The following is a 25,267-nucleotide window of genomic DNA, read 5'->3' on the forward strand; positions in this document are numbered from 1 at the left end:
GAATAACCAATTGTTATATATTATCTAATATTTTAATTTGAATCAAAGTCCCAGTAGGACAATCAGTTAGAATAAATAATAGATTGATAGGTCCAAAGATGAAATTCTTCTAGGTGGTCATATAATGGAGGCGGGTCTCTAGAAGAGACCCAAGACATAACTAATGAGTAAAACTTCAGAAGAAATTCAGGTACCTGAAACTAAATTTTAAAATAATGAAAATAAGAAATATCGATAATTTATTTCAATTCAATAAAATGTGGAACCAAATAATAAAAGTGATCAACAATGATTTTGCATGCAATATTATTATTGAAATAATGAAATAAAAGGAGGATCTTAAATAAATCTATTGAGAAATATAGATATGGAATAAATTGATCAAAATAGAAAGACGCAACTCAAGTACAATTAAATTCGTGGAGTTTTTGGACCAGTAGTCCAAATATCTAAAGGTATAAAGCCGGTGCAATTGAATTAATTTTGCAAAAGCGGAATACGAAGTTTTTCGATAAGTCCTGACATTGATTATGAAAAGATATAATATTCTTTTGTGGTGGATGCAATAACCTTTAGATATATTATTAAACTGATAGTTCATAAAAGATTTAACTTACGTCTAATGGTTATTATTACAAACTTTTATGAATCACTATATAGTAAAGTTTATATTAAAATCCTTGAAGGATTTAGGATGCTAGAAGCATATTGAAATTCTCGAGAAATTGTTCATTTATATGAATTGAAATAATTTGAACATATGTGGTAAATTTGACTTAGTGAATAGTAGTTGAAGGAGGATTATAAAGTGATCCAAAATACCTATTCGTGTTTTTATAAAAGAATCGTTATTAAAGTTTGTTATCTCTTGAAGAAATCAAAATATATTTCTCCAAATTTCCCTCACTCATGACTTTTAAAAGAATGGTAATATAAATGTTTATCAAATACATTCAAATAATCATTTGAAAAACTAGTATTCAAGATTGAATACATAGAATATGAGAAAATATGTGATGTTTTCATACGGGGGAGTAAATACGTGTTGCACTATTTTTCCCTTAATTGAGGTTTTGTCCTATTGAGTTTTTCTGGTAAGGTTTTTAATGAGGCAGCATATTATGCGTATTATAGATTGTGTACTCTTTTTCCTTAATTAGGTTTTTATCCCACAAGATTTTTCTTTATAAGGTTTTAACGAAGCATGTTATCTACTAATGGACATCCAAGGGGGAGTGTTATAAATATCTTATTAAGTGGATGTCCATCATGATCAAGATAAAATTTTGGTGTACTTTAAATTCTAATATTTATTAGAATTAGATTTCTACTTCTTTCATACTTCTTATGCTTATAAATAGAGACTCTGATGAAGCATTGTAAATTATCCCTTTGATCAATAAAGTACATTTTTTATTGCTTTCATATCTTCTTTGTTCTTTATTCTTTCCAGCTCTTTTTATTTTATAACAATATCAGCTGTTGTTATTAATAAATTCAAAGACGGTACTAAAATGCAAAAGATGAAGGATTCTGGACAAATTACCGGATTCACATTATGAATAAACAATTTGAACCACTCAACGTTAGAATTTGAAATAAATATTAGAATCAGGCAATTGGTTGAGAAAGCGAAAATCATGCTGCTGAAAAATACATATCTTTCAACTCTATTTCTATTAAATAAAATGATATTAAAAGCTGGCAATTGCTTCCAAAGTGCGAAAATCATGCTACAACAAAATACTCAAATTTGATTCTTCCATGTACAACACCTTAGCATCCTATAAATTCCTTTTATGCATCTTGAATCACAGTTATATGATACGTTGTTGAGGCTTACAAAAATAAAGTTTATTCAAATTAATGAAACTTTACCGTCAATAGTAGATTTGTCTATGATTCGGGTCAAAGGATCGCTTGAAAAGTGTGAGTATTTAGATAAAGTTATAGGTTTGAAAAAATGAGTTTGAGCAAAAAATAAGGTTCGTTTAAAAAACGAACCGGGCCTTAGGCTTGGTTTTTTGGCTTAGGCTCGACCCGAATTTGTAAAAAGAAAAAAATTATTATTTTCTTCTTGTTTTCTCACTGTTTTGTTGTCATTTCACTATTATGTTACTGTTATTTTGTTATTATTATTGAAATATTGTATAACTCTTATTTTATTGTTAATTTTGTTACTATTTTATAGACATTTGCTTGTTAAGTTGCACCTATGTTATTGTTATTTAAGTATAATTTTTTAAAAATTTATTCTCAATTTGTTGAGAAACATTTATTTTAATGTTTTTAGTGTTTTTGATGTATTATATTTAAAAGATATAAAAAATAATATAAAAAAATTTAATACGGGTGGGTCGAGCCTCGATTTTAACATTTTTATCTGAGTCGAGTTTGAGCTAGACCCATTTTTTGAGCCGAGACAAAATTGGGCCTAAAATTGTGTCAACGCTTGACCCATGGACAAGTCTAATCAATTGTAAGTAAGGTCGAATACAACAAAAATCTGTAATAATTTTATTGCTTCAACTAAAACAAATAAAATAAATAAAAATGGGTTTTTTTTAAAGAAAAACTTAAAAATTAAAATTAAGATTTGAAGAAATGCAAAGAAAACAATAAATAAATTTGAAGAAAATCAATGAGATGAAATTCTAGTAAAAGAAAATTCTCCGTTTGATTCAAGGGTTTGATCATTGATGCAAAAATGAATGTCAATGTTCTTTAGTAAATTCGTTATAGTGATCGATGATTGCCTAGTAACCTAATCTCTTTTTTGCTTTTTGATAATCTAGACAATCACCATTAATTACTTCCCTTGTTGAAACACCTTATAACAATCGCTTAGGAATTTAATTTATCAACAATATGAAGAACGAAAAAGGCTCAATTCAAACCAGCACACACACAATCAGAGTTTATTTAAGTTAGATCACATACCCACACTACACAAATAATCATGCAATTGTCACAAATATTAGAAATCAATTAACTAAATCCCTAATTAACAAGGCAATCATTCCAAGTTATCAAATACCGACCACATATTTAACAAACCCGAATAATTGTAATTAAGCTAGAAAACATGCAAATACCAGAGAACAAAGAAAAGATTAATAACCATTCAATCTCACAAATTTGTAGAATCAAACAATCGAATATTACTTTTGACTACAAAAGAAAGGTTTAGCAATCCGTGAACAAAATAATACACAAAAATCAAAATAAAACTAAGAGCGACTATATCTTGACTGCCTCTAATGATTTTTATTTATAGAGAAAAAATAATATAATGGAGAAAATAAAACCATGCCAAAAAAAAAACTTTAAGCTCCTTTTTCTCCAATTATTCCCTAAATACATAATAAATAATATAATTAAGAATATGAATAGCATAATTCAAAAGAAGAAATATTACAAATAATTTAGAAGTTACGCACTTATCAAATTCCCCCACACTTGAACCATGTTTGTTCTAAAACATGAAACTAATGCGAATGAAAATGCAAATGTATATGTAACCTAAAGAAATACTTAACTCAAATCGATAATTAAAACATCATTATATACCAATGGAACAAGTAAACATACTTTCATGAATCCAATCGAAATTCTATTTACTGATCAATAGTAACAATAATTCATGTAATTAGGAAAAATAAAAAAAAACAATAGACCTTTGTAATCATGTGTGATTGCCTTCTCTAATTATATGTAATGTATAAGAGATATTAGAAAAAAGAGAGAGACTATTTTCAAACTTCATCATGCTTTTGATAGTCATTAGGTTTCCAAAATCCCCAATTTCAATCGAGCATAAAGCATCGAACTTCTTTTCCTTCTACTTCACTACAAAAAATTCTTAATTAGCATGAGATAGAAGCATAATAATTTGAGAAATAATACAATTAAAATTATTTTTCTTTATTTTTTTTTCAAATTTAGGACAATTTCCTTTCAACGTGATCGTAGATGACAACCCAAGCACCTATCTTCACACAGTCGTGTGAATGTTTGCAAGTTTTACAGTTTGGTACACACACAACCACAGTTTGTTACACGATCTGGTGACATAGCCGTGTGACCTGTATTACATGGTTTGACTTCCTGCACACAGTTGGGCTACACAGTTTTGTGTTTCAGCCCCATACAGCCTCATTCCTTCCACATGGTCGTGTGACCCTTATTTGTAAAACTTCAGAAATAATAGGTTGAGATCGTGACTTCAAAAGGGGGCGTCACAATTTAAAGGCTAAATATTTTCCCAACAGTGAATTTTTTCAGGCAGAGTTAAGAAATTACCCTTCATATACCTGGAGGAGCATATTGGCAACGAAGAAACTACTGAGGGAGGGGATGGCTTGGAGGGTGGGAAGGGGGGACCAAATATCAATCTGGCAAGATGCTTGGGTTCCTTGATTGGATGAATATAGAATTAAAGAATCAGCTAGGAACCATAGAATTGAAATAGTACCAGACCTATTTGATCCTAACCAAAATCAATGGAAGGAAGAAACCATTACCAGTTTATTCATAAGTGAGAAGGCTACTGCAATTTTCAGAATTCCTTTTACAAACAAGATGACTCTAGAATTTAGAGTGGTGAACCATCAAGAGAATATACTGTAAGAAGCGGGTAAATATGGTTGACAAAAAAGGAACCTAACCTTGATAATGATACAAATAATTATGCAAACATTGATAAACTCTTCTATAAAAAAACTATGGCAAACAAACTTTCCAGGAAAAATAAATATTACAAACTGGCGAGTGTACAATGGATACATTCCAATTATGGGCAGTCTACACTATAAGAGGAAGTAGAGACAAAATCGACAGAAGACGCTTTCAGAGATTGTGCTGCAGTAAAAAACATATAGAAAGAATTAGGGTTTCAAATTATACAAAGAGATGAGGAAGTGAGATATCAACAGTGGATAAGAGAGTTACTTAACAATACGACAAGAATATAGAATAAGACTATTTTTTTTTTTGCAGCATCTGGGCAATGTGGTTGAGGAGAAACAAGATCCTGCACGAGAAAAAGGTCCAATCAGTGGAGGATACAATTTTCTTTATTTGTAAATATTTGAGGGAATGGGAAGAGGTAAATCACAGATTACCAGGTCAAAGGGTGGTAGAAGAGCGGTGGAGGCCACCTAAACCAGACGAAATCAAAATGAACTTTGATGGGGCCTTTGATAAACAAACATTTAAATTTGGAATAGGCATTGTTTGTAGGGACCCAGAAGGAAAAATACTTAACTGTAGATCGAAAGTCAATAATCGAATCCCTACGACATTTGCAGTAGAGGCTTTGGCTTGCCTACAAGCAGTAAGAATGGGTTTGGATCTGGGTTACCGAAGGGTTGTGGTGGAAGGAGACGCCCTCAGCATCATTAAAAACTTACAGAGAAAGGAAAATGATAAATCAGTGTTGACTCTATACATTATAAATATCAAAACTTTTAGCAACAAATTCAACAAATGCAAATTTAGACAGATAGGAAGAAAAGGGAACGAAACGGCGCATGCAGTAGCGAAGGAAGCTCTAAAGCTTAACGGAAGTACCTACATAGAAGGACGACTGCCTAAAATGGTGTTAGCGGTAGCGACAAAAGATGCTAGAGATCTGGAACTGTCATAGGGAAGAAGGGAGAGATGATAATCTTGCAAACTTGAGGAGTAGATGCATTAAAAAGATAACAGGCGGTGTTACACCCCAAAATAAGGCTAGGCGGTTTAGGGATATATTAGAAATTTGAAAAAGTGTTTTAGAAACCATTAATTTTAGAAAAAGAACTGATTTGTAACATGGTCAAAATTGAGAGTGTTTATGTTGCAGTTAGACTAAATTTTAAAATTGAACCTAATATCTTCCCCGTCAACCGTTTTCATGTTAGTTTTCTCCATTGCATTGTTTGTGTCGTCCCTTGTTTGAAAAAGCTTCTCCCAATCGATTTTTAATCCCAAAGTCCATACTCTTGAATTCTTTCACTTTCCCAACATTAAGCCTCCATAATATTTCAAGAAAACACCCAAAAATCTCATTGAAATCATCTTCCTCACGTGTGAGTTTTTCAAGTTTTTTACAAAAGTTCATTTTTCTTCCATCAAAGGTAACCAATCGTCTATCCATTAGTTTTTAATGTTATTAGGCCTTTGAAACTAAATTTTTAGCTGCTAAATCACATGTTTTGATTAAAAGCTGAAAATAGGATCGTTAATGGTGAATTTTAGATTTTTGAGTAAAAATGTGATTTCAAAGTGTTAATCAATAGGTTTTGACATGATTAAGAGGTTCCTAAACATTTTTTTGAAGTTTCATTAAATATTTCTTAAGTTTTAATAAATTTTTGTGAAAATAGTCAAAACTTGTCGAAAAATGTCGATACCGTGAATTGTGTAGTTTTGTATAGTTTAAAGGTTAGGAATTAGTCGTAGGCGAATTATAAGATGAACAGAATTGGTTTTAGGCAAAAATATTGATTATAGACCGAGATATTCAAATTTAAAGCTTTCTATGTAAAAGGTTTCAGTTACATAGGGATATAGCTTAGGCTTATGTTTTTGGTTGCTTGTGGTGAGTCATTAGCTAATTTCTAAATGTGTTCTTGTTGTGTTGAAGTTCCAGATTTTTTAGGACCATCTACGAGCTAGAAAAAGGCTAGTTTGAGTTTTTGGCTTTTCGACGAAAGCGAATTGGTGAGTGTTTAGATTAATTGCTTCTGGACACGATTCAATGCGTTGTTAGGGAATTTAGTTGTAGCCTAAACCCCTACTCTAAATATGTGCTTGTTGAATTGTGAAAATGTGTATTAAGATGATATGCCATTACATGTGTTATGTGTTCATGATTATTATTGTGGAATTACATATCTGGACTTGTCAAATAAGCTAAGTGTTAGTGATAATATTGTTCTTATGATGCAAATATGCAGTAACAATGATTAAAAAATCGGTAAGCAATATATGTGTGTTTAATAACAAATATTTTGACCTTGTGACACTTGAGACCATTTGTAACAGCCTGGTTTAGACCCTAGTCGGAATAGTAGTTTCGAAACAACAAATTTGAGGTCGTAAAATTATTTTAATATTATTTTTGGTTATTACAAGATGTTATTTGATATGTGTGAAAATTTCATGATTTAATTTTACCGATTGGTTGTCTAATTTGATAAAAAGACTTAATCGCGTAAAATGTAAAAGTGGCATTCTAATTGTTAAAGTGCTTAATTGCTTTGATTAATTAAAGATGGGATCCTTATGTTGCAATTTGGCCATTAAACCATGGGATGGACAGATATGGGCTTATGTTATATGGTTTTCTAATTAAATTACAAAGGTTAAAATAGTAAATGGTATATTAATAAGAAATAAATAAAACAAAGCCATAATAATGTTCATCTTTTTCATTCTCTTCAACCGAAAATAATAATGAAGGAGAGTAAGGAAGCTAGAGAGGAGGCCGGCTGCATGTAGTGGAAAACCATGAAATTGATTGCTTAGAAGTTAAAAATTTTGAAGTGGATGGGTAACTCTTCTAAACTCTCCTTTGCCTATATCTTTTCATTGATGAATTTTGGTTAAATTATTGATTTAAGTTTGACTGAATGTGTGAGGGAAGGAGCAAAATTTAAATTGATAGAATCGATGTTGGGAAATATTAACAAGCATTCCTTGAACTTTTATTCTTTTGTGTTTGCGAATTGGGGAAAACTGTTAGATTGCTGTTCGAATTGTACCCCTATTAGTATTGTTAATTGCTGCTCTGTTATTACTGTTCGATCATGGTTGATGCTATTGAATATTGCGGTGATAAGGATGCTTAGAAAAGGGTGTATGCATGCTATTTTATGGACTGCTGTTTGGTGTATTAATGCAGCAATAAATTGTTGTTTAGACGTCAATAAATGTGGTCTGAGTGACTTTAAATTATGTTAATAATGGTTGAAGTTGCCAATGAATATATAATGATGTATTTATTATGTCTGGAACTTGAGAAAATGAGTGTTTGATACTGTCATTAATGTAGCTGGGAAGATAATAAAAGATCAGATTAATGCTGCATATTGTAAACTGAAAAATATATAGGATTTTTCCTATATAATTCATCAAATTCATCACCTTTTTACTTAAATTTGCTGTTAAAACCAAGTAATTGTTTAATAAACTAATGAAATATGCGAAAATATGAAATTAGGACATAGAAATTATTAAAATGTGATTTTATACTTTATTATATAGTTTTCATGCATAAAATAGCTTATTTTATATTAATTTGAGCATATTATATTTTTAAGCTATAAAGTAGGCCATGCATGATTAAATTAAATAATAAAATATAAAGTTATATTTAATAATTCACTTTTAATATTTCATTAATAAATTAAGTTTTAATTAATTAAGTAAACTGATTAATTAAAGTGGTTAAATTATATTATTTGGTCTTCTAAACTATCTACTATTTTTGGACAGGTCTGAGAGTTTTCTTCTAATTGCAAACCTGACCAAATTGGGGACCAAGTCAACCCAATTTTCGGCTGCACATGGATGTCATAAACTATTTTTTGGTTTAATTATACAAAGTCCTTGAAGAGTTAAAGAAATCGGAGATTTTCCCAAAGATTTGCTGATGACCGAGTCTTAGTCCTGAGTTGTTGTGGCACTCAAATTGACCAAAAATCAAGGAAAAAACAGCCACCTTTCCTCAATTCATGGCTTGCCACTCTTGGAGGAAGTTTCAAAGGATGGACACTCCTATTTTTAGCAAACTAGCTCCCTTGCCTCACCTATAAATAAGAGTTCATTTCTCATTTTTTCAATCATTCCTCATCCCATCATCTCTCACTCATTCATCATTCTCTCAACTCTTTTAGCTATCTTTCCCCTTCATTATCCTTGCATAAGAATTTTAGCAATTAAGCCTCTTAAAGAACCCTTGGTCGGCCACCTTGGAGAGCCATCAGCAAAGGAGCAATGCAAAGAAGCGAAGGAGCCTCGTTAGTCAGAGTCTTGGGTAACAGCCACTCTGAATTGGGTTTAATCTTTCTTTTCTTTAAATTTAATTTAAAGATGTTTGCTATGTGTTCTTTATTCTTGTTTACAACAATGATAGCTTAATTTTATTTAAGCTAGAATGATTATTTTGATTAAATAATTTTTATTTGATTTATGCTTATAATGTTTGTGCCTCAATCGATCATGCTTTCAATTAAAATCAAGTCTGTATTTCATGCATACGTGATTGAAATGCACCTGAATTAGCTGAGCGATCCTAACCAGACGACGACTAATGGACGCATAATTGAAATGTGCATGCTCAATTTAGATCCTAACCCGATTGAATTGTAGGTTGCATAACAACTTTAACCAAATTCTGTTATCTGCATTTAAATTTGTGTGATTAAATTGTTTCAAACCTAACACGTCCCTGTTACCTCACACGAATGCTAAGAAACCCTTAGTAAATAAGGATCAGTAAAATGTGTATTTACTAAGTAAAGGATTTCGAAAGGCCCTAACGTGGTTTCTAAACTCATGAAAGATTGAGTTGTCATGGAATGTTTTTCCGAATGTTATTAAGCATGTTAATAATAAATTGAGTTTAATTAAAGTAATTGTCCTAGTTTATTTATGTTATAATTGTTGCAAATGTGTTTAATTTTACTAAAATCCATTTCATTCATATAGTTTGCATACTAAGGATAATTTGCATTAGGGATTATTGCATTTAGTTTAATATATTTTAATCACCACTTCTCAACTATATCGTGTTTTTATTTACCGAATTGTTAATATAATTTTACAAATTAAGAGACTTAGCACAAATACAATCCCTGTTGAGACGATAACTCGATACTTACTTATTACTTGATAACGACTGTGTACACTTGCACAAACCCCAGCGTTACACATATGTATGACTGAATGCCTTTTGAAGTGTTAAATTAATGATATTTATTGGTTGCAGCTTATGTGTAAAAATCTGAATGTTAAAGGGGTTAATGCAACCATTATTAAAGTTATTAAATGAGAATAAAAGAAGAGTAAATGCTACAGAATTTATGTCTTAAGTGTTAATTAATGAGTTGATTTAGGGCCAGTTATTCATTTCTTAAAAAAACACTTCTAACTCTAAAAGCACTTTTGAAAGAAAAGTTGTGAAGAACAAGCTGCTTTTGGCTGAAATTTTTAGTTTTTCAGAAGTGCTTTTGAAAAGCACTTCTGAAAAGGAGCTGAGAAGGAGAAGCTAAAAATTTTAGCTTTTCCTCTCCCAAAAGCACTTTTGGTGCTTAATTACTTTTTCACCCCTCCAATAGCATGGTATTTTTATTTTTTTTTCTTGGTGCTTAATTACAATTGTGTTAAAATTATTAATTAAAAATAAAAAATATTTTTTAAAATACTAATTACAAATATTTAATGGTTATATTTAAATATTTAAAATATAGTTTAATATTCTAATTAAATTTTATAAATAATTAATATTTATTGCTTAAAAATATTTAAAATTTATATTTCATATATTAAAATATTAACAAGTTATAATAGTTTTTTTATATTCTTACTAAAATATAATAATATTAACTAATTTAAATATTATTTAAATGTATATTTGTTACTTGATAATAATATGTCTAAAATTGACATTTTATTTCTCAAAAGCAGTTTTTGACAGCAATGCTAAACACTCAAATTTTAAACCAATATTTTTAAAAGCACTTCTTAAAAGCACTTTTCCACAGCACTTTTCAAAAGCACTTTTCAAAAGCAATGAAGAACTGACCTTAAGTAGTGATAAATAGCCGTATGTTTATATTGTTGGGCGGTTTATGGACTATTTATTACAACAAGAGAAAAAGGTGATAATAATTCTAATTAATGTTGCTTAAAATTGTCAAAGAGTGTAATTAGTGATTAATAAGTGCTGCTTTAATAAGTTAATTGTTAATTATTATTAAAGTTTGTTTCAGTGGGTCAATTGGGTTGCTGGAATACAGAATTTGACTGCTGTCTGAATTGATAATAAATACCTAATTATACTGCCATATTTTGATTTTGTGTATTAATGTTGTTTATTAAAGAGTATCTTAATGCTATCTAAATATGTAAGTCTTTGAGACTTTCTTTTAGGTTTCATGAACTATTATAAATTCCTACTGTATTTATGTTGTCCAAATTGGAATGAATTGGATAATGACTATGTTTGTGTTGACCATTTGTGAGGAATAAAGATGTTTTTACTAATTGTAATTAAATGATAGAATGGTTTGAGTTTGGACTTGATTTGATATTTGAGTTAGTTAACAAATTGATTTATTATTTTTGATCATGAAACAAATAGATCGATTATAAATTGGGGAAAATAGAAGGTCATGGAATAATCATCTGCGATTTGAGGTAAGTTCGTATAATCGAACTTTAATGTATATTTATGGAATTGATGAAAGATAGTATGAATGTTTTCATATAATTGATTTAATTGTGGAACATAAATTAAATGTTCGAAATAAGTAGAAACGCAGGATCAAACACAATCATTTTGTAACGAAAGATGAATCGGCTGAAAAGACCATGGTTGGACCATGGCAGTACATGATTTCGTATAGGACCATGTCTGGGATGTTGGCATCGATTTGAGATTTACGTGTAAGACCATGTCTAGGGCATTGGCATCGTATATGATTTTGTGTAAGACCCTATCTAGGACAGTGGCATCGATAGTTGATCACATGTAAGACCACATCTGAGACGTTGGCATTGTACGAGCTTTTCGAGCTAACCGAGTATCCTTATTAATTCTGAATGGTTCAACTGGAAATATCGAGAAATGAATGAATATGTGGAAGTATATTAGATTCAAGTACGTACGAAGTGCATATGTTATTCAAAATTGAAAGGTGAGTCTGTTTAAAATGACGATATGTGAAATATATGACAATGAATGAAATGAATGTATACAAATGAACGTTGTGTACATATGCTCGTTATATGAAATCATGGTCATATATTAGAAACATGGGAATTATGAAACATGAAACATGGTGTTGAGGTATGTTAATTTGGTTTGAAAGTTGGATTACATAATTGATATCAAGATGGTAGTGTTATGATGCATGGTTAGCATATAAGTGAAATGGCTAGTAAAGCATGACTTGTTCTGGTTGGTTATGTAATTAATATGTGCAAATTTAATTTATATGAATAAGCTAACGGTTGCTATTCAAATTTGAAAGCATGGTTTATATGTTCATTGATAAATAAGATAAGTGAAGTTACTTAATGTGGTCATAAGAATTTACGAATATGATGAATGTATATGTGGTTGAGATTTGCTAAATTCGGCCTAGTTAAACTGAATTATAAATATCATTGAGATGATTTATTTGCTTATGACTTACTAAGCCTTAAAAGCTTACTCTGTGTGCTTTTCCTATGTTTATAGAGTTTCAGAGACTTACTCAGGTTGGAAGTCGTAAGAGACCTTATCACACTATCCAGTTTTAGCTTCGGTAAGTAAATGCTTTGATATTTGGTTATGTGGCATGTATAAGCTAGTTTTGGTATGGTTAGTTTTAAAATGGTAAATATATATATAGCCATGTGCAAATGGCTCGATTACAATGTTAATGGTTGTGTGTATTCGGTCATGATTTATGCTTATATTGAAACTACATCTTAAGGTATATATGTTTTTGGTGTTTGGTTATATGATTCGGTAATGATTAATAAGAAGTATGATATATAATCGGCCTTATAAGTAGCTCATGTTGGAAGTATGTTATGTGGTATATCTTGTGTGGTAGATGATAACATGATTCAGTTGTTCAATGAGATAAAGGTTGGATGCATTTTTGACTTGGGATTTAAGTTCTTATAAGTAAAAAAGAGAGAGAGTATATTTTTGATGATGCATTGGTTATTTGAGTACGATTAGAAATGGAAAATAATGAAAATGTTTTATGAATGTTTTTGGTTGATCATTGGAGATTAAATTTGAGGACCGAATATATGGTTAATGGATCGGTTGTACTTATGTACTTTGGATTAGTTATAGAGCATACGAATTTGGTATACTATGAAATGATCTTTGTGTCCATAAATATTTAATGTGGCTATGGTGAAATGTGCACAAATTAGAAATTATTTCAATTGTATGTGGTTATATGGAGATGCTTGCTTATGTATAATATATATGTATGCCTATTATTCCATGTGGATTACTTAACCTAGATTAATGTGTTGAACTGTGTCTAGTTAGGTAATGCCTCATAACCCTAATCTGACGACGGATATGGTTAAGGATGCTACACCATTGGATATAATTGACATGCCATAGGATTGTGAGTACTCATTTATATGTATATGTGATTTTGGGCATTGAGGCCCTGAGACATTTGGAGGGATAAAGGAATGTGACCTAAGCTCCATTCAATGGGACATATGAGGGGAAATAAGAAGAGTGTGAGCTATATGCTTCGCTTATGGGACATGTTTGATTTTATGAGTCTATGAGGTGTGTTGGAAATCTGTGTATCCAATGAGTGGTGGTAGTGCCCACTTTTGCGTTTCATAGCTCAAGTGCCAAATTATCTTAAATTGTAAATTATAAATATGTTTGTATGTATTGTGATGTATGCATGAATGTGAATATATTTACTTTGTAAATAGGCTACTGAATATGCAAAATATGTAAAATGTGTCAACTAAGTTAAGGTTGTTATAATTAGCTACTTATATGCTTCACCAATGCTTGATGAACTGCTTGCATGGTAGTTGTTCTAGGCATTTATTGTGTTTGTTAAGCTCACCCACTCCATTCTTAAACCATTACATATTAGTTGTGTGCCGATGTGAGCAATGTGGTTCTCAAGGAGTGATCCAAGTAAGTCTTTGTGTTACTTCGTAGATGTTTATTATCTATTTATTTTTTATTTGGGAATAAGGCAATGTGGTAAACTACATGTTGGTTTTGCTATAACTTTTAAGTTGTTTACATGATTATTATTTCTTAGGATGTAACACCCCAAAATTTTAATTTTGGGTATTGTGAATGTGTGACACAAAATATATGTTTGCTTTAGTGGTTATGTGTTCTGGGTGTGTTTGGGAGGTCCCAAGTCCAAGCTAGGACTTGGGCAAATTTTGGTATTTTTATGAATAAGCCCTATATTTGGTTAGTAGGTTTTTAAGTAAAAGTTGAAAAATAATTAACAGAATGGGCCTACTGGTCTGGTGGATAAGTGGAGTGTTAGTGTGAAGGAGGTCCTGTGTTCAAATATTGGCGTGGGCATTAATTTTGCTCGTGCGTCTAGGAGAGTTTGGGATGGACTAAAAATCTGAGTAGTGGATTTAGTGGGGAGTTTGATGGAGAGAAATAAGGGGTGGTTATCAAATATTTTGTTAATTTTTTTCTTTTTTTTTACTTTCCCCAAAATCCCTCTACCCTCTTGCCATTTTTCTCTTCATTGCTTCCGAATTTCCGCTCTCTTTCACCCTTCATCTTCTTGATTTTTCTTTTCTCACTTTGCCTCATGTCGCTTCATGTTTGTCTGCGATTGTTCGGTAAGTTTTAGATAAGTGATTTGTCTCTGTTTTTTAACTTTCTTCTAAAGTGTTTTGTTTATACACATTAGGGGAGGATTCAAGGGCTCGTAATCTCCAATCGTAGTCTCAGTTTGTGTGGGAATTTATTGGTTGAAGGTAAGGTTTAGTCACTTATGGGTTAAAACCTCGATACGAGTTCGATTTGGAATCACGTTATGTGAGATTAAATTCATGTTATTTGTTCAATTGTAGGCTTTGGAGTGCTCGGGGACTGTTTTAGCATCAAACAAAACCAGGTGTGTACCCGAAACGCAGAAAATGGGATTCGGCAAAAAGCCAAAATTGCTTGCTGTTTGGACAACAACAGTAGGCTAACTTTTAAAAATCAGCATAAATTGTGGAAATCAAATTATAGGATGAACAAAATATAGAATTAAAGCTTATTGAGTCTATTTTCTCATAGAAGAAACGCTGTAAGTAATTGAATTGTAAATCGTGAGATATAATAAGTTTTTTGAGACAAGGTTAGAATGAATTTGGGTTCCCCTGTTCTGACTTTGGAAAATCATCAAAAATTAGATAAAAATAATTAGGAGTTAAAATTTTCATGTTTAAATTATTAATGAGTATATTTTTAATATAAATAAATGGTAACATCATCCCAATTTTGTACTAAGAGATAATTAATTTTTAGCAAAGAAAGGTCAAAACTATTAAATAGTAGAACAGGGGTAAGATTGAAGATTTTACTGTACTTATTGGTTGAACCAAAAATTATGAAAATTTTATGGTAGAAAGGTATTTTAGTCTAGTTTCAAATACATTTAGCGATCTTAATTTGGAATTCTTTAGCTCAAGATATAAATAATTTAGTAACAGTGACTCAAGTAGACAACTTTGAAGGAACATATAAGTAAATAGTGAAAACATATATGAATATTTAGCTAGCACGAGTTACATTAAAATGGACCACGCGACCAAAGCTAATTTGGGTCGAGTGGGCCACACGGGTGTGTGGGCCCACACGAGCAAACCACATGGGCGTGTGAGCCCATTTTCACTGAATTGATTGCCAAGGTTGCACGGGTCGCCCAAGTCGATTGTGAACCTATTGTAGGGTCGATAAGCATCACTTAGACCCTTAATTGTATGAACTGGTTGTTTGATTTATATATGTGTTGAGCATGATGATAGTATGCTTGTATAATGAACTGGTTATATGTATTGATGTCCTGAGATAGTATGTTATGACTTGTATGTTGCATTGCATAGGGTTGGGTTAATTATATTTGGAGGAAGTGTATTGAGAGGCTCTTAAGCCTAACATACTGGCAGCTTAGTTGCAAATTACTGTTTTGTGCCGCATTCGGTACTACCTGGATGTAGGGATAGGTAGGTTGATTTGATCCCTACATGGAGTGTAGGGTTGGACAGAGATGGTGTGTAGAGGCTGGTTGGGTAGGACTTTGTTACTGAATACTGCATGACTGCTACTGATACTGTGATGGGCTAAGGCCCTACTACATATTTGATACTGTACTGAGATGGGCTAAGGCCCAAATTGTTACTGATACTGAAAAAGGGCTTAGGCCCAAGACTGCTTTAACTACACATTGTGATTTGCTATTGTTTGTTTTCTGTGGGATTACACACTGAGTTTTCGTAAACTCACCACTTTTTTTTAAATGTGCACAGATAATCCTCAGATCTAGGCGGATCGGTGCAGCGGAGGACTCAGCGGTGACCATGATTTTGGACTTTCATGGTTTTTAACCCATATTTATGATAATTGATTTTATTTCTATTTTATTTTTACTGGCTAAGTTTTTGGGTTGTAATTGGACTTTTAGACTTTGGTTTTGGGTTTTAATTATCTTTACCTTATGGATTACAACTGCTAGTAGTAGGAAACCTCAGTTTTCAAAAGAAACAAATGTTTTTCCTAAACTCACAATTGTTTAATCTATTTTAAAAGCTTCCGCAAATGAATAACATTTTGAAACTATCGATTAAATGAGCAACACAATTTTGGAACTAATAAGATATTAAGATAATGAATTCAATGGAAATGGTTTTAATGCGACGACACGGTTTTCAAACACCCTATCATGTGACATCGCTAGATCCCGCCATAACGTCTTGGCCGAGTTTGAGGTGTTACATAGGACTTATAGACTTTAAATTTGAGTTATTGGTTTCTTGCTCAGTCATTATTATGAAGTTTTGGACTGTTATTTCGGACATTTTGGTGCACATTTGATGAAGTGAATGATGCATGATGATTAGACATAATTTGGTATGAGTTAATTATTTGAAATTGTTGTATTTTTATTGTCTGGAGCAAATGTATCGATATTCGGGTTTTAATATCAACACCTCCATGATTTTTGAAAGTGTAGGAAGCCAGTAGCGTAATTTGGTATCGATACCTTATCATGAGTATCGGTACTAAAATAATCGATACTTTTCGAAAAGTACTGATAATTTCTAAGACTTTGGCTTTTTGTGCGAGAAACATAATGCAAGTTTGGCATTGATTTTTCAAGCGGTATCAGTACCATTGAGAGAAATATTGATACCACTTTTTAAGTATCGATACCTACGTGATAGTTTTAGGATTTTTGCTTAATGGTCCTAATACATGATTAACTATTATTATAAGACTATTTGATGTATGAATAGATGTAACAATGATAACTAAGGGGTAAGATTGACTTAAAACCTATAAAAATGTTTAAATGGAAGATGTTTTGTTTGAATGAGCTTTTACTTATTGTATATGACATGAAACGGTGGTGTGGCATCCTGATATTCGGGCTTAACAATTAGGCTAGGTATAAGGTGTTACAGGCAGTGCTTAATTTTTTTTCTTGGAAATGCTTGAAAAAGGGGAAATGGCTGGTCATGGAAAGCTGGGTAGAAAACGAAAGGAGAGGAGGCCGAGCTAGGGTTTTGTTTTAGGAAAATCTTTGGTTGTTTATTTTTTTAAGTGGGCTTTTTAGGTGTAGGTTGATTTAGGAGTTTTTTTTTTTGATTTTTTTAAAGAGTTGTTTGTTTTTAATAGGATCTGTAAGTGATATTTTGGGCTCAGCCTTTTAAATGAATAAAATCCTAGATTTAATAGTAAAAAAAAAATTATGCAATGACCGGTTAAGATAATTGTGATGCTCACCCGAATCAAATTAGATACATAAGCATAAAATAGAATCAATTAAAGGCTCAGGTAGGAATACGCTTCAACATTTTAATTTTCCCAAAGACCTGGGTGTAAAAACTCTTATAAGTCCCTAAACAATTAAAATCTCAAGAAGTTAACTTTTGTAATATTTACGATTTGGTCCTTGTATCTGGGTTAGTCACTTATTCGGTAAAATTACCTACTCAAAAATTTAATTCACTTATATAAAAACTCTGTAAATATTTAATAACAAGATTTACGGTTTCAATTTACGGGAACGAGGTCCCAATACCTCATTTTTCGACACTATAGACTATAGGGTCAATACATTTGTACCTTAATTAATTATCAATTAAATAAAAATTTATAAACCAAAATTTAATACAATTCAAAATAAACTCGTAAATATAAATTAATAATATTTACGGACTCAATCATCAGAGATAAGGTTACAAAACTACTATTTTCTGACACCACTAAAACCCGGGCTTTTACAGGTGTGCTCTCAATTTTTATTTTCTTGAAATAAATTAAAAAAGGAAAAATGAGAGAAATAAAACTAGAAAATAGTTAAGAAAAATTCTCAATTTTTTAAAAATAAATAATATAGAATTATTTAAAATTCTTAGAAATTAAAAAAATATTTAATTTTATTTTTTGAAAATACATAAAACAAAAAAAAGAGAGAAAATAAATAAATTGTAAAACAAATTCAGAATTATCTCCAAAAATTTAATAAATCAGAAAAGATATATGAAAATTTATATAAAATTTATAAAAATTAAAAAATATAATTTACTTTCTAAAAACACATAAATTTAAAAAGTGAGAAAATACAAAAATTGTCAAAAAAAATTCAGAAAACCTCAGTTTTTTTTTTTATAAAATCAGAAAAAAAAAATGAAAAGCTTTAAAATATGAACAACCAAAATCAGGAAAAGAAATTGATTTTTTTTTTAATTTTCGCTCTTTTTTGAATTTTATGTTTTTTAAATGTTTTTAAATTTCTGGAAATTTTATATAACTTTGCATATATTTTTTATTTGTTAGTTTTTTTAGATTATTCTGAATTTTTTGACAATTTTTTGTATTTTATCTTTTTTTTTTGTGTTTTATGTATTTTTTAAAAAATAAAAATGAATATTTTTAATTTATGGAAATTTTATATAATTCTATATTTCTTTTCTATTTTTATTTTCTTAATTTTTTACCTTTTTAAATTTATATTAGGAAAATAAAATATGAGTGAGCTGCGTATGCAACTTCTTTTATAACACTGTTAAGAGTTGAGGTAAACTTATAATAGGTTGAAAACTTCTAAGTAGCAAAGTGATACAAAATGTTTTTAAATAATAAAATAATAATTGGGTGGAGCAAATAGTATATTCACAAGTTTATACAGCAATACTATGAAAGTGAGATATTCTGAATTTAATTTATTTTAAAAATATTATATTTAAATAACTATTATTTTATTTTTATCGAGACTATTCTTATAAATTTTCTTTTGGCCACCTAATGATTAATTTATTTGATAAAATGTTAATTTTCTATTATCAAATACCCTTAAAATACTTATAAAATTTATCAAATATTTGGATCCCAGATCAAAGTCACGTGTAGGGGCGGGCTGGACGGAACACATGCAGATTCTGCAAAATTTTAAGCAATATTTTGGCGTCCTAGAATATTAAAAGGACATTGATTCCAAAAGGAAATCAAATCAGATCACCCACTGTGACTGTGAGTGAGGGAATCAGGTAAGGTTTTCCAGAACAAAAATCAAAGCCCAATAACCAAAAAGGGAAAACAATGGCTTTGAATTTCAATCTCATAGCCTCGAAATCTCAGAAACTCCCTTGTTTTGCTCTTCCACCAAAGACCACCCTCAGATCTCCCAAGTTTTCCATGATCTCCACCATTCCTTCTTGCTCCACGTTAGTATTCTTTCTTTCCTTTTTTGGCTGGCGTTTTATTCATTATTGTAATAACTTGATTGTTTTGTCGTTAACTCATGGATCTTGACTTTTTTCATTTCTTTTTCTTTTCCCTTTAATTAAAGCTGATTTTTTATCTGGGTTTTAGTTATTTTGTCTCACTAACATGGCTTTCAAGACTTTCTTTTATGATGTCTTACGATATTAGCGTTCTTGATATGTAATGGCCTCTAATCATTGTTATGATGAGGTTAGAGGTTTTACAAATTATGATATTGTTGTCTTTGAATCCTTGGTGACATGTATGGTGTTTAAGTATGAGAATGAAAATAATCCCCAAATTGGTTTTTTACTGAACACAGAGAGGTTGGGAATCTGAAAAAGCCTTTCACGCCTCCAAGGGAGGTGCCTGCTCAGATCACCCACTCCATGCCGCCTTACAAGATTGAGATCTTTAAATCTTTGGAGAGCTGGGCTGAGGACAACATTCTGAGTCACCTCAAACCAGTTGAGAAATGTTGGCAACCTGCCGACTTTCTTCCAGATCCTAATTCTGATGGATTTCATGAGCAGGTGAAAGAGCTTAGGGAAAGGGCAAAGGAGATCCCAGATGATTACTTTGTAGTTTTGGTTGGTGATATGATCACTGAGGAAGCCCTTTCAACTTATCAAACAATGCTTAATACCTTGGATGGAACTCGTGATGAGACAGGTGCTAGCCTTACCCCTTGGGCCATTTGGACCAGGGCTTGGACTGCTGAAGAAAACAGGCATGGTGATCTGCTTAATAAGTATCTGTATTTGTCTGGGAGAGTGGACATGAGGCAAATTGAGAAGACAATCCAGTACTTGATTGGATCGGGAATGGTAAGACTAACATACTTGCCATACAGTTTAGGAGATTGATTGAGTGATTGACATTTAGTACTTGATTGGATCGGGAATGGTAAGAATAACATACTTGCCATACAGTTTAGGAGATTGATTGAGTGATCGACATTTCATTACTCTTTTCACTCACAAAGAAAGGAAAACAGACAAGCATGCAGGAAAAGATGTCATATTTTCTTTTTATACATGTTCCAATCTGTCATTGTTAAACTAAACTCTTTTTTCTGTATATCGATAGGATCCTCATACAGAGAATAGTCCTTATCGAGGATTTATATACACTTCGTTCCAAGAAAGGGCGACTTTTATCTCCCATGGGAATACAGGCAGGCTCGCCAAGGAGTATGGGGATATTAACTTGGCTCAAATTTGCGGTAGCATTGCCTCAGATGAGAAGCGCCACGAGACAGCCTATACCAAAATCGTTGAAAAGCTGTTTGAGATTGATCCCGATGAAACAGTTCGGGCATTTGCTGACATGATGAGGAAGAAAATCACCATGCCAGCTGAGTTCATCTATGATGGCCGAAATTACAACCTATTTGACCACTACTCGGCTGTCGCCCAAAGAATCGGGGTTTACACTGCCAAGGACTATGTTGATATAGTAGAGCACCTGGTGGATCGATGGAAGGTAAAGGAGCTAACTGGCCTTTCAGCCGAGGGGCGTAAAGCTCAGGACTATGTGTGTGCACTTTCTTCGAGAATTAGAAGGCTGGAGGAGAGAGCACAAGAAAAGGCCAAGGAAGCACCCTGTATTCCATTCAGTTGGATCTTTGATAGAGAAGTGAAGCTCTAAAGGTCTTGAAATGCACTCGAGGAAACAAACTTGAAGAAGCTGAATTTAACTTGTCTTTGTATTCTGATGAAATGGTGCTGGTGTGTGTAAGAGGAATAGTGCCTGGCTTTAGTGGTTTTAGATGTTTTGTTGTATTAGATGTAGCGTCTGTCTGTCATATCATGTGCGAATAGCATGTGCTGTGTCGTGTAGGTGTTCTTGTAGAAGCAAACATTGTTGGTATCATTGATGATAAAGAAAACATAATACTGCAGCAGCAGTTTGTTTGCAATAATAAATTGCATCTTAAATTAGGCTTAGTTTTGAATGGCAAAATTTGGTTTACGCCATTATTTATTTAACTTTTTTTATAACCATATCTGTCTTCATGATATTAATCTGTTCAGGTTTGCTCTTTAAATCAGGCTTAGTGAATGGCAAATTTTAAATAGTTACGCTTTGCATTTATTTTATTTTATTTATGTATAATCATAGGTATCTATTTGTTTCTGAGTTTTACAATAAATAAAAAAAATCTTGTTTGGATTGGAGTGATATTCAAGTAGAACTCTTCATGGGTCGGGTGGACCGCTTGGTTTGGCCTTGGATTTGGAATTTTTAACCGGCTCGATTTTTTGCTTAATTATATTTTTATAATGAATTTAATTAAAATTTTTATTATTCTTTTACTAGTGAATTGGTATGGTTGGGCTTAATTTGAGTTTGAAAATTTATTTGGAAGCAAGTCTAGGCCCTACCTATGAATACCTTTGTATTTAACTAAGTTAAATCTTTTTGACAATGATGAAACAGGCAATGATGGCTCTAAGATTCGAATTTCGGTCCAAATGTTTAGGGTAAAATAGTCAAATAACTAATTTAAATGATATTATAAAAATATAGTTAAAATAATGGCTTAATATATCATTTGGTGCTCGAATTCGACACTTTGTCCTACTATGGTACCAATATTTCTTTCGTCTAAAGTGATATTTATATTTGGCAAAAGTTATACATTTTGGCACCCAATGGTAATAACATTAAAATTTTAATGTTTAATTCAAGTTTTAGAGTTGATTTGATGAAAGTTAGTAATTAATATTATTATATTTGAATTTTCATATTTTGTTAGTAAAACAAATTTAGTGTTAATTGTTATAGTCCACTAGCTACGATAGTTCTCTTCTCGTATAAGATAGTAAAGTGCTTTGTTCTGTGTTGTGCCGTCCACCATGTTAATTGTACCACGACAAAAGTCTTCTTTAATTTCTATCTAAAATGAATCCAACAATTATTTTAACTTCGTATGGAAAACCAATCAATCCTATGCTGAGTGGCCCTTTGCCCCCTATGGTATTTGCAGACCCTACTCATGTCATTACCCATAACAGCTTGCAGATCCTCCTATTGAATCAATCCCCCCTTTTAAAAATATCAAAAATTCGACCCAACGACGTAATTTCTTCCACTCATCATTTCAGGGGGCTTTCTCATCTAGACAATACGACGTCGACGGTTGAGCCAGTATGATTGGATAGAGGATTGCAATTAACATCAGGCACACTTTCTTGCTGAATGTTTATTTTCCCCGATATTAATAGACCTTGCACCTTATATTTCAAGGCTACTGAAATTTTCAATTGTGTGCTTAGGGTTTCTTGAATGATAGTCATAGTTGGGAGTTGTTGAGATATTAGTACATAGCAAAACAATCGATTGGAAAGTAAAACAATCAATTGAAACAACAAAACAATCGATTGTAAAGTGAAAACAATCAATTGAAACAGCAAAACAATCGATTGTAAAGTGAAAACAATCGATTGAAAAGAATCATTTCATGAAAACTCTCTTGATTGCAATAGTGATATTAGTCTGCTATTTAATGCAATAGACGTTAGTTGTAAACAGAAATAGTTGCACTAGCTATTAACAACTCTAACCACCTTAACAGACTTTAACTAATTCTTTGTTGTACATCCCAATTCTATAACATTCCCCTTGGTGACTCTTGTCTTTTGTTACCTTGTAACTTGTCACTCCTGCTGAGAACTCTAAGCTAATTTCTGAACTTAGTGAAGAATCCAACTGACAATGGTTTAGTGAGGATATCAACTTGGTCTTGACTTGGAACATGGCCAACTTGAAATGTTCCTGCAACAATCTTTTCTTTGACAAAGAATAGGTCTAACTCCACATACTTGAACTTTAAATGTAAAATCGAATTTTCTGCAACAACAATAGCTCCTAAACTATCACACCACATCATTGCTTTGTTGTTGACTTTCTCATGTAACTTAAACAATAAGGATTGTAACGAAATCATTTTTATAATGGCATGAGCCAAGCTCTTATATTCAGCACCAGTCGCCGATCGAGAAACTACATGTTGCTTCCTTGAACTCCATGAAACATGATTACCACCTAGAAACACACAAAACCTTATAGTTGACCTTTGATCATCAACGTCAGTTCCCCAATTTGCATCCAAATATCCTTCGAGGGACAATTTTGAAATTGGAGTAAACATCAACCCATGATCCAAGGTATTATGTAAGTATCTCAAAATCTGTTTGACAACTTCAAAATGAAGGTCAAGTGGCTTATGCATGAACTGACATACTTTGTTCACTGCAAAGGCGATGTCTGGTCTTGTGATTACAATGTATTGTAACGCTCTAATGATACTTCAATAGACAAAATTATCTTCAACAGGACTGCCAACATGAGCTGATAAGTTACAAGTAGTAACCATTGGAGTAGGAGATCCTTTGGACTTATCCATCAAACACCTTTAAAGCAAGTCAAGTATGTACTTCCTTTGGTTAAGGAAAATTCCATTCAAAGTATAGGTCAATTCAATCCTCAAAAAATCACTCAACCTTCCTAAATCTTTCAAAGGATACCGATAGTCCAACAACTGAATGAACTCATCCACAACTTTTGAATTGTTTCTAGTGACAATAATGTCATCCACATAGACCAACATATAAAGAAGAGTAGACCCACATTGGTGGAAAAAGAGGGAGGCATCTGATTTTGACACAACAAACTTAGAAACCAACAAATACTCCTTTAGCTTGTGAAACCATGCTCGAAGAGCTTGCTTGAGGCCATACAAAGCCTTTTTCAAATTGCACACCAATTGTTGACCATCACAATGCTGCTCAAATCCTGGTGGTTGTAACATGTAAATTTCCTCAACGAGATTTCCATTTAGAAAAACATTATTAATGTCAACTTGTCGGAGTGGCCAACCAAAGGTAACAACAAGTGTGAGGACAACCCTGATCGTTGTTGGTTTGACTAAAGACTGAATGTCTTTTGAAAGTCAATCCCGAACTCTTGCAAGTATCTTTTGACCACTAACCGTCTTTAATACCTAGCAATAGATCCATCTACATTTCTTTTTCAGCTTAAAAATCCATTTACACCCAAACTGCTCTTCTATTTTCAGGTAGAAGGACTAAATCCCAAGTTTGATTTTGAAGTAAGGCATTGAACTCATGCTAAGTAGCTTTTGTCTAGGCTTCACTCTTGAAGGCTTTTTTAATGGTCAGCAGTTCTTTCTCAGTCAAACTTATTGAAAACGCTTTTGCCTTGAATATCCCATTCATTGATCTAGTCTTCATGTGATGCATAATGGAAGAAACAAATAGAGATGACAGCTTGTTTGCATTAGCATTAATCTGAACATTGCTACCTCTATTATCACTTGGAGCCTCAAGTTGTTCACTTTCACCATGAGAAACATTTGGAGTGTGAGGATGAACTGAAACATTATCGTGACTAGAGCCAATTGAAGAGGAATTATGAGAGGAAGGTAACCTTTCTGAAAGCAAAGGACTATTCAAAGATACCTCACAAGAAGCAGATGGATTACAACAACCAGGTCTAGAAGAAACCACCACAAGCATACGAGATTTCCTATGT

The 25,267-nt window shown here is 32.0% G+C and overlaps 1 protein-coding gene and 1 long non-coding RNA gene across 2 annotated transcripts; one reads left to right on the forward strand and one right to left on the reverse strand.

Moving 5' to 3' along the window:
- Positions 1-3,536: 3,536 nt before the first annotated feature.
- On the reverse strand, positions 3,537-5,490 carry LOC121217066 (uncharacterized). Its single transcript, XR_005913290.1, has 4 exons — positions 5,124-5,490; positions 4,956-5,032; positions 4,524-4,860; positions 3,537-4,414 (listed from the first exon to the last, which is right to left on the reverse strand). It is a non-coding gene; the product is annotated as an uncharacterized lncRNA (long non-coding RNA).
- A 13,832-nt stretch (positions 5,491-19,322) lies between these two features.
- Positions 19,323-21,657, forward strand: LOC107903707 (stearoyl-[acyl-carrier-protein] 9-desaturase, chloroplastic-like). The gene is made up of 3 exons (XM_041092631.1): positions 19,323-19,668; positions 20,031-20,535; positions 20,798-21,657. Exons 1-3 carry the CDS (start codon positions 19,544-19,546, stop codon positions 21,356-21,358), a joined length of 1,191 nt encoding a protein of 396 aa, XP_040948565.1. The 5' UTR covers positions 19,323-19,543; the 3' UTR covers positions 21,359-21,657.
- Positions 21,658-25,267: the final 3,610 nt, after the last annotated feature.

This window comes from Gossypium hirsutum, chromosome D05 (genome assembly GCF_007990345.1).
Source record: "Gossypium hirsutum isolate 1008001.06 chromosome D05, Gossypium_hirsutum_v2.1, whole genome shotgun sequence".
NCBI lineage: Eukaryota > Viridiplantae > Streptophyta > Magnoliopsida > Malvales > Malvaceae > Gossypium > Gossypium hirsutum.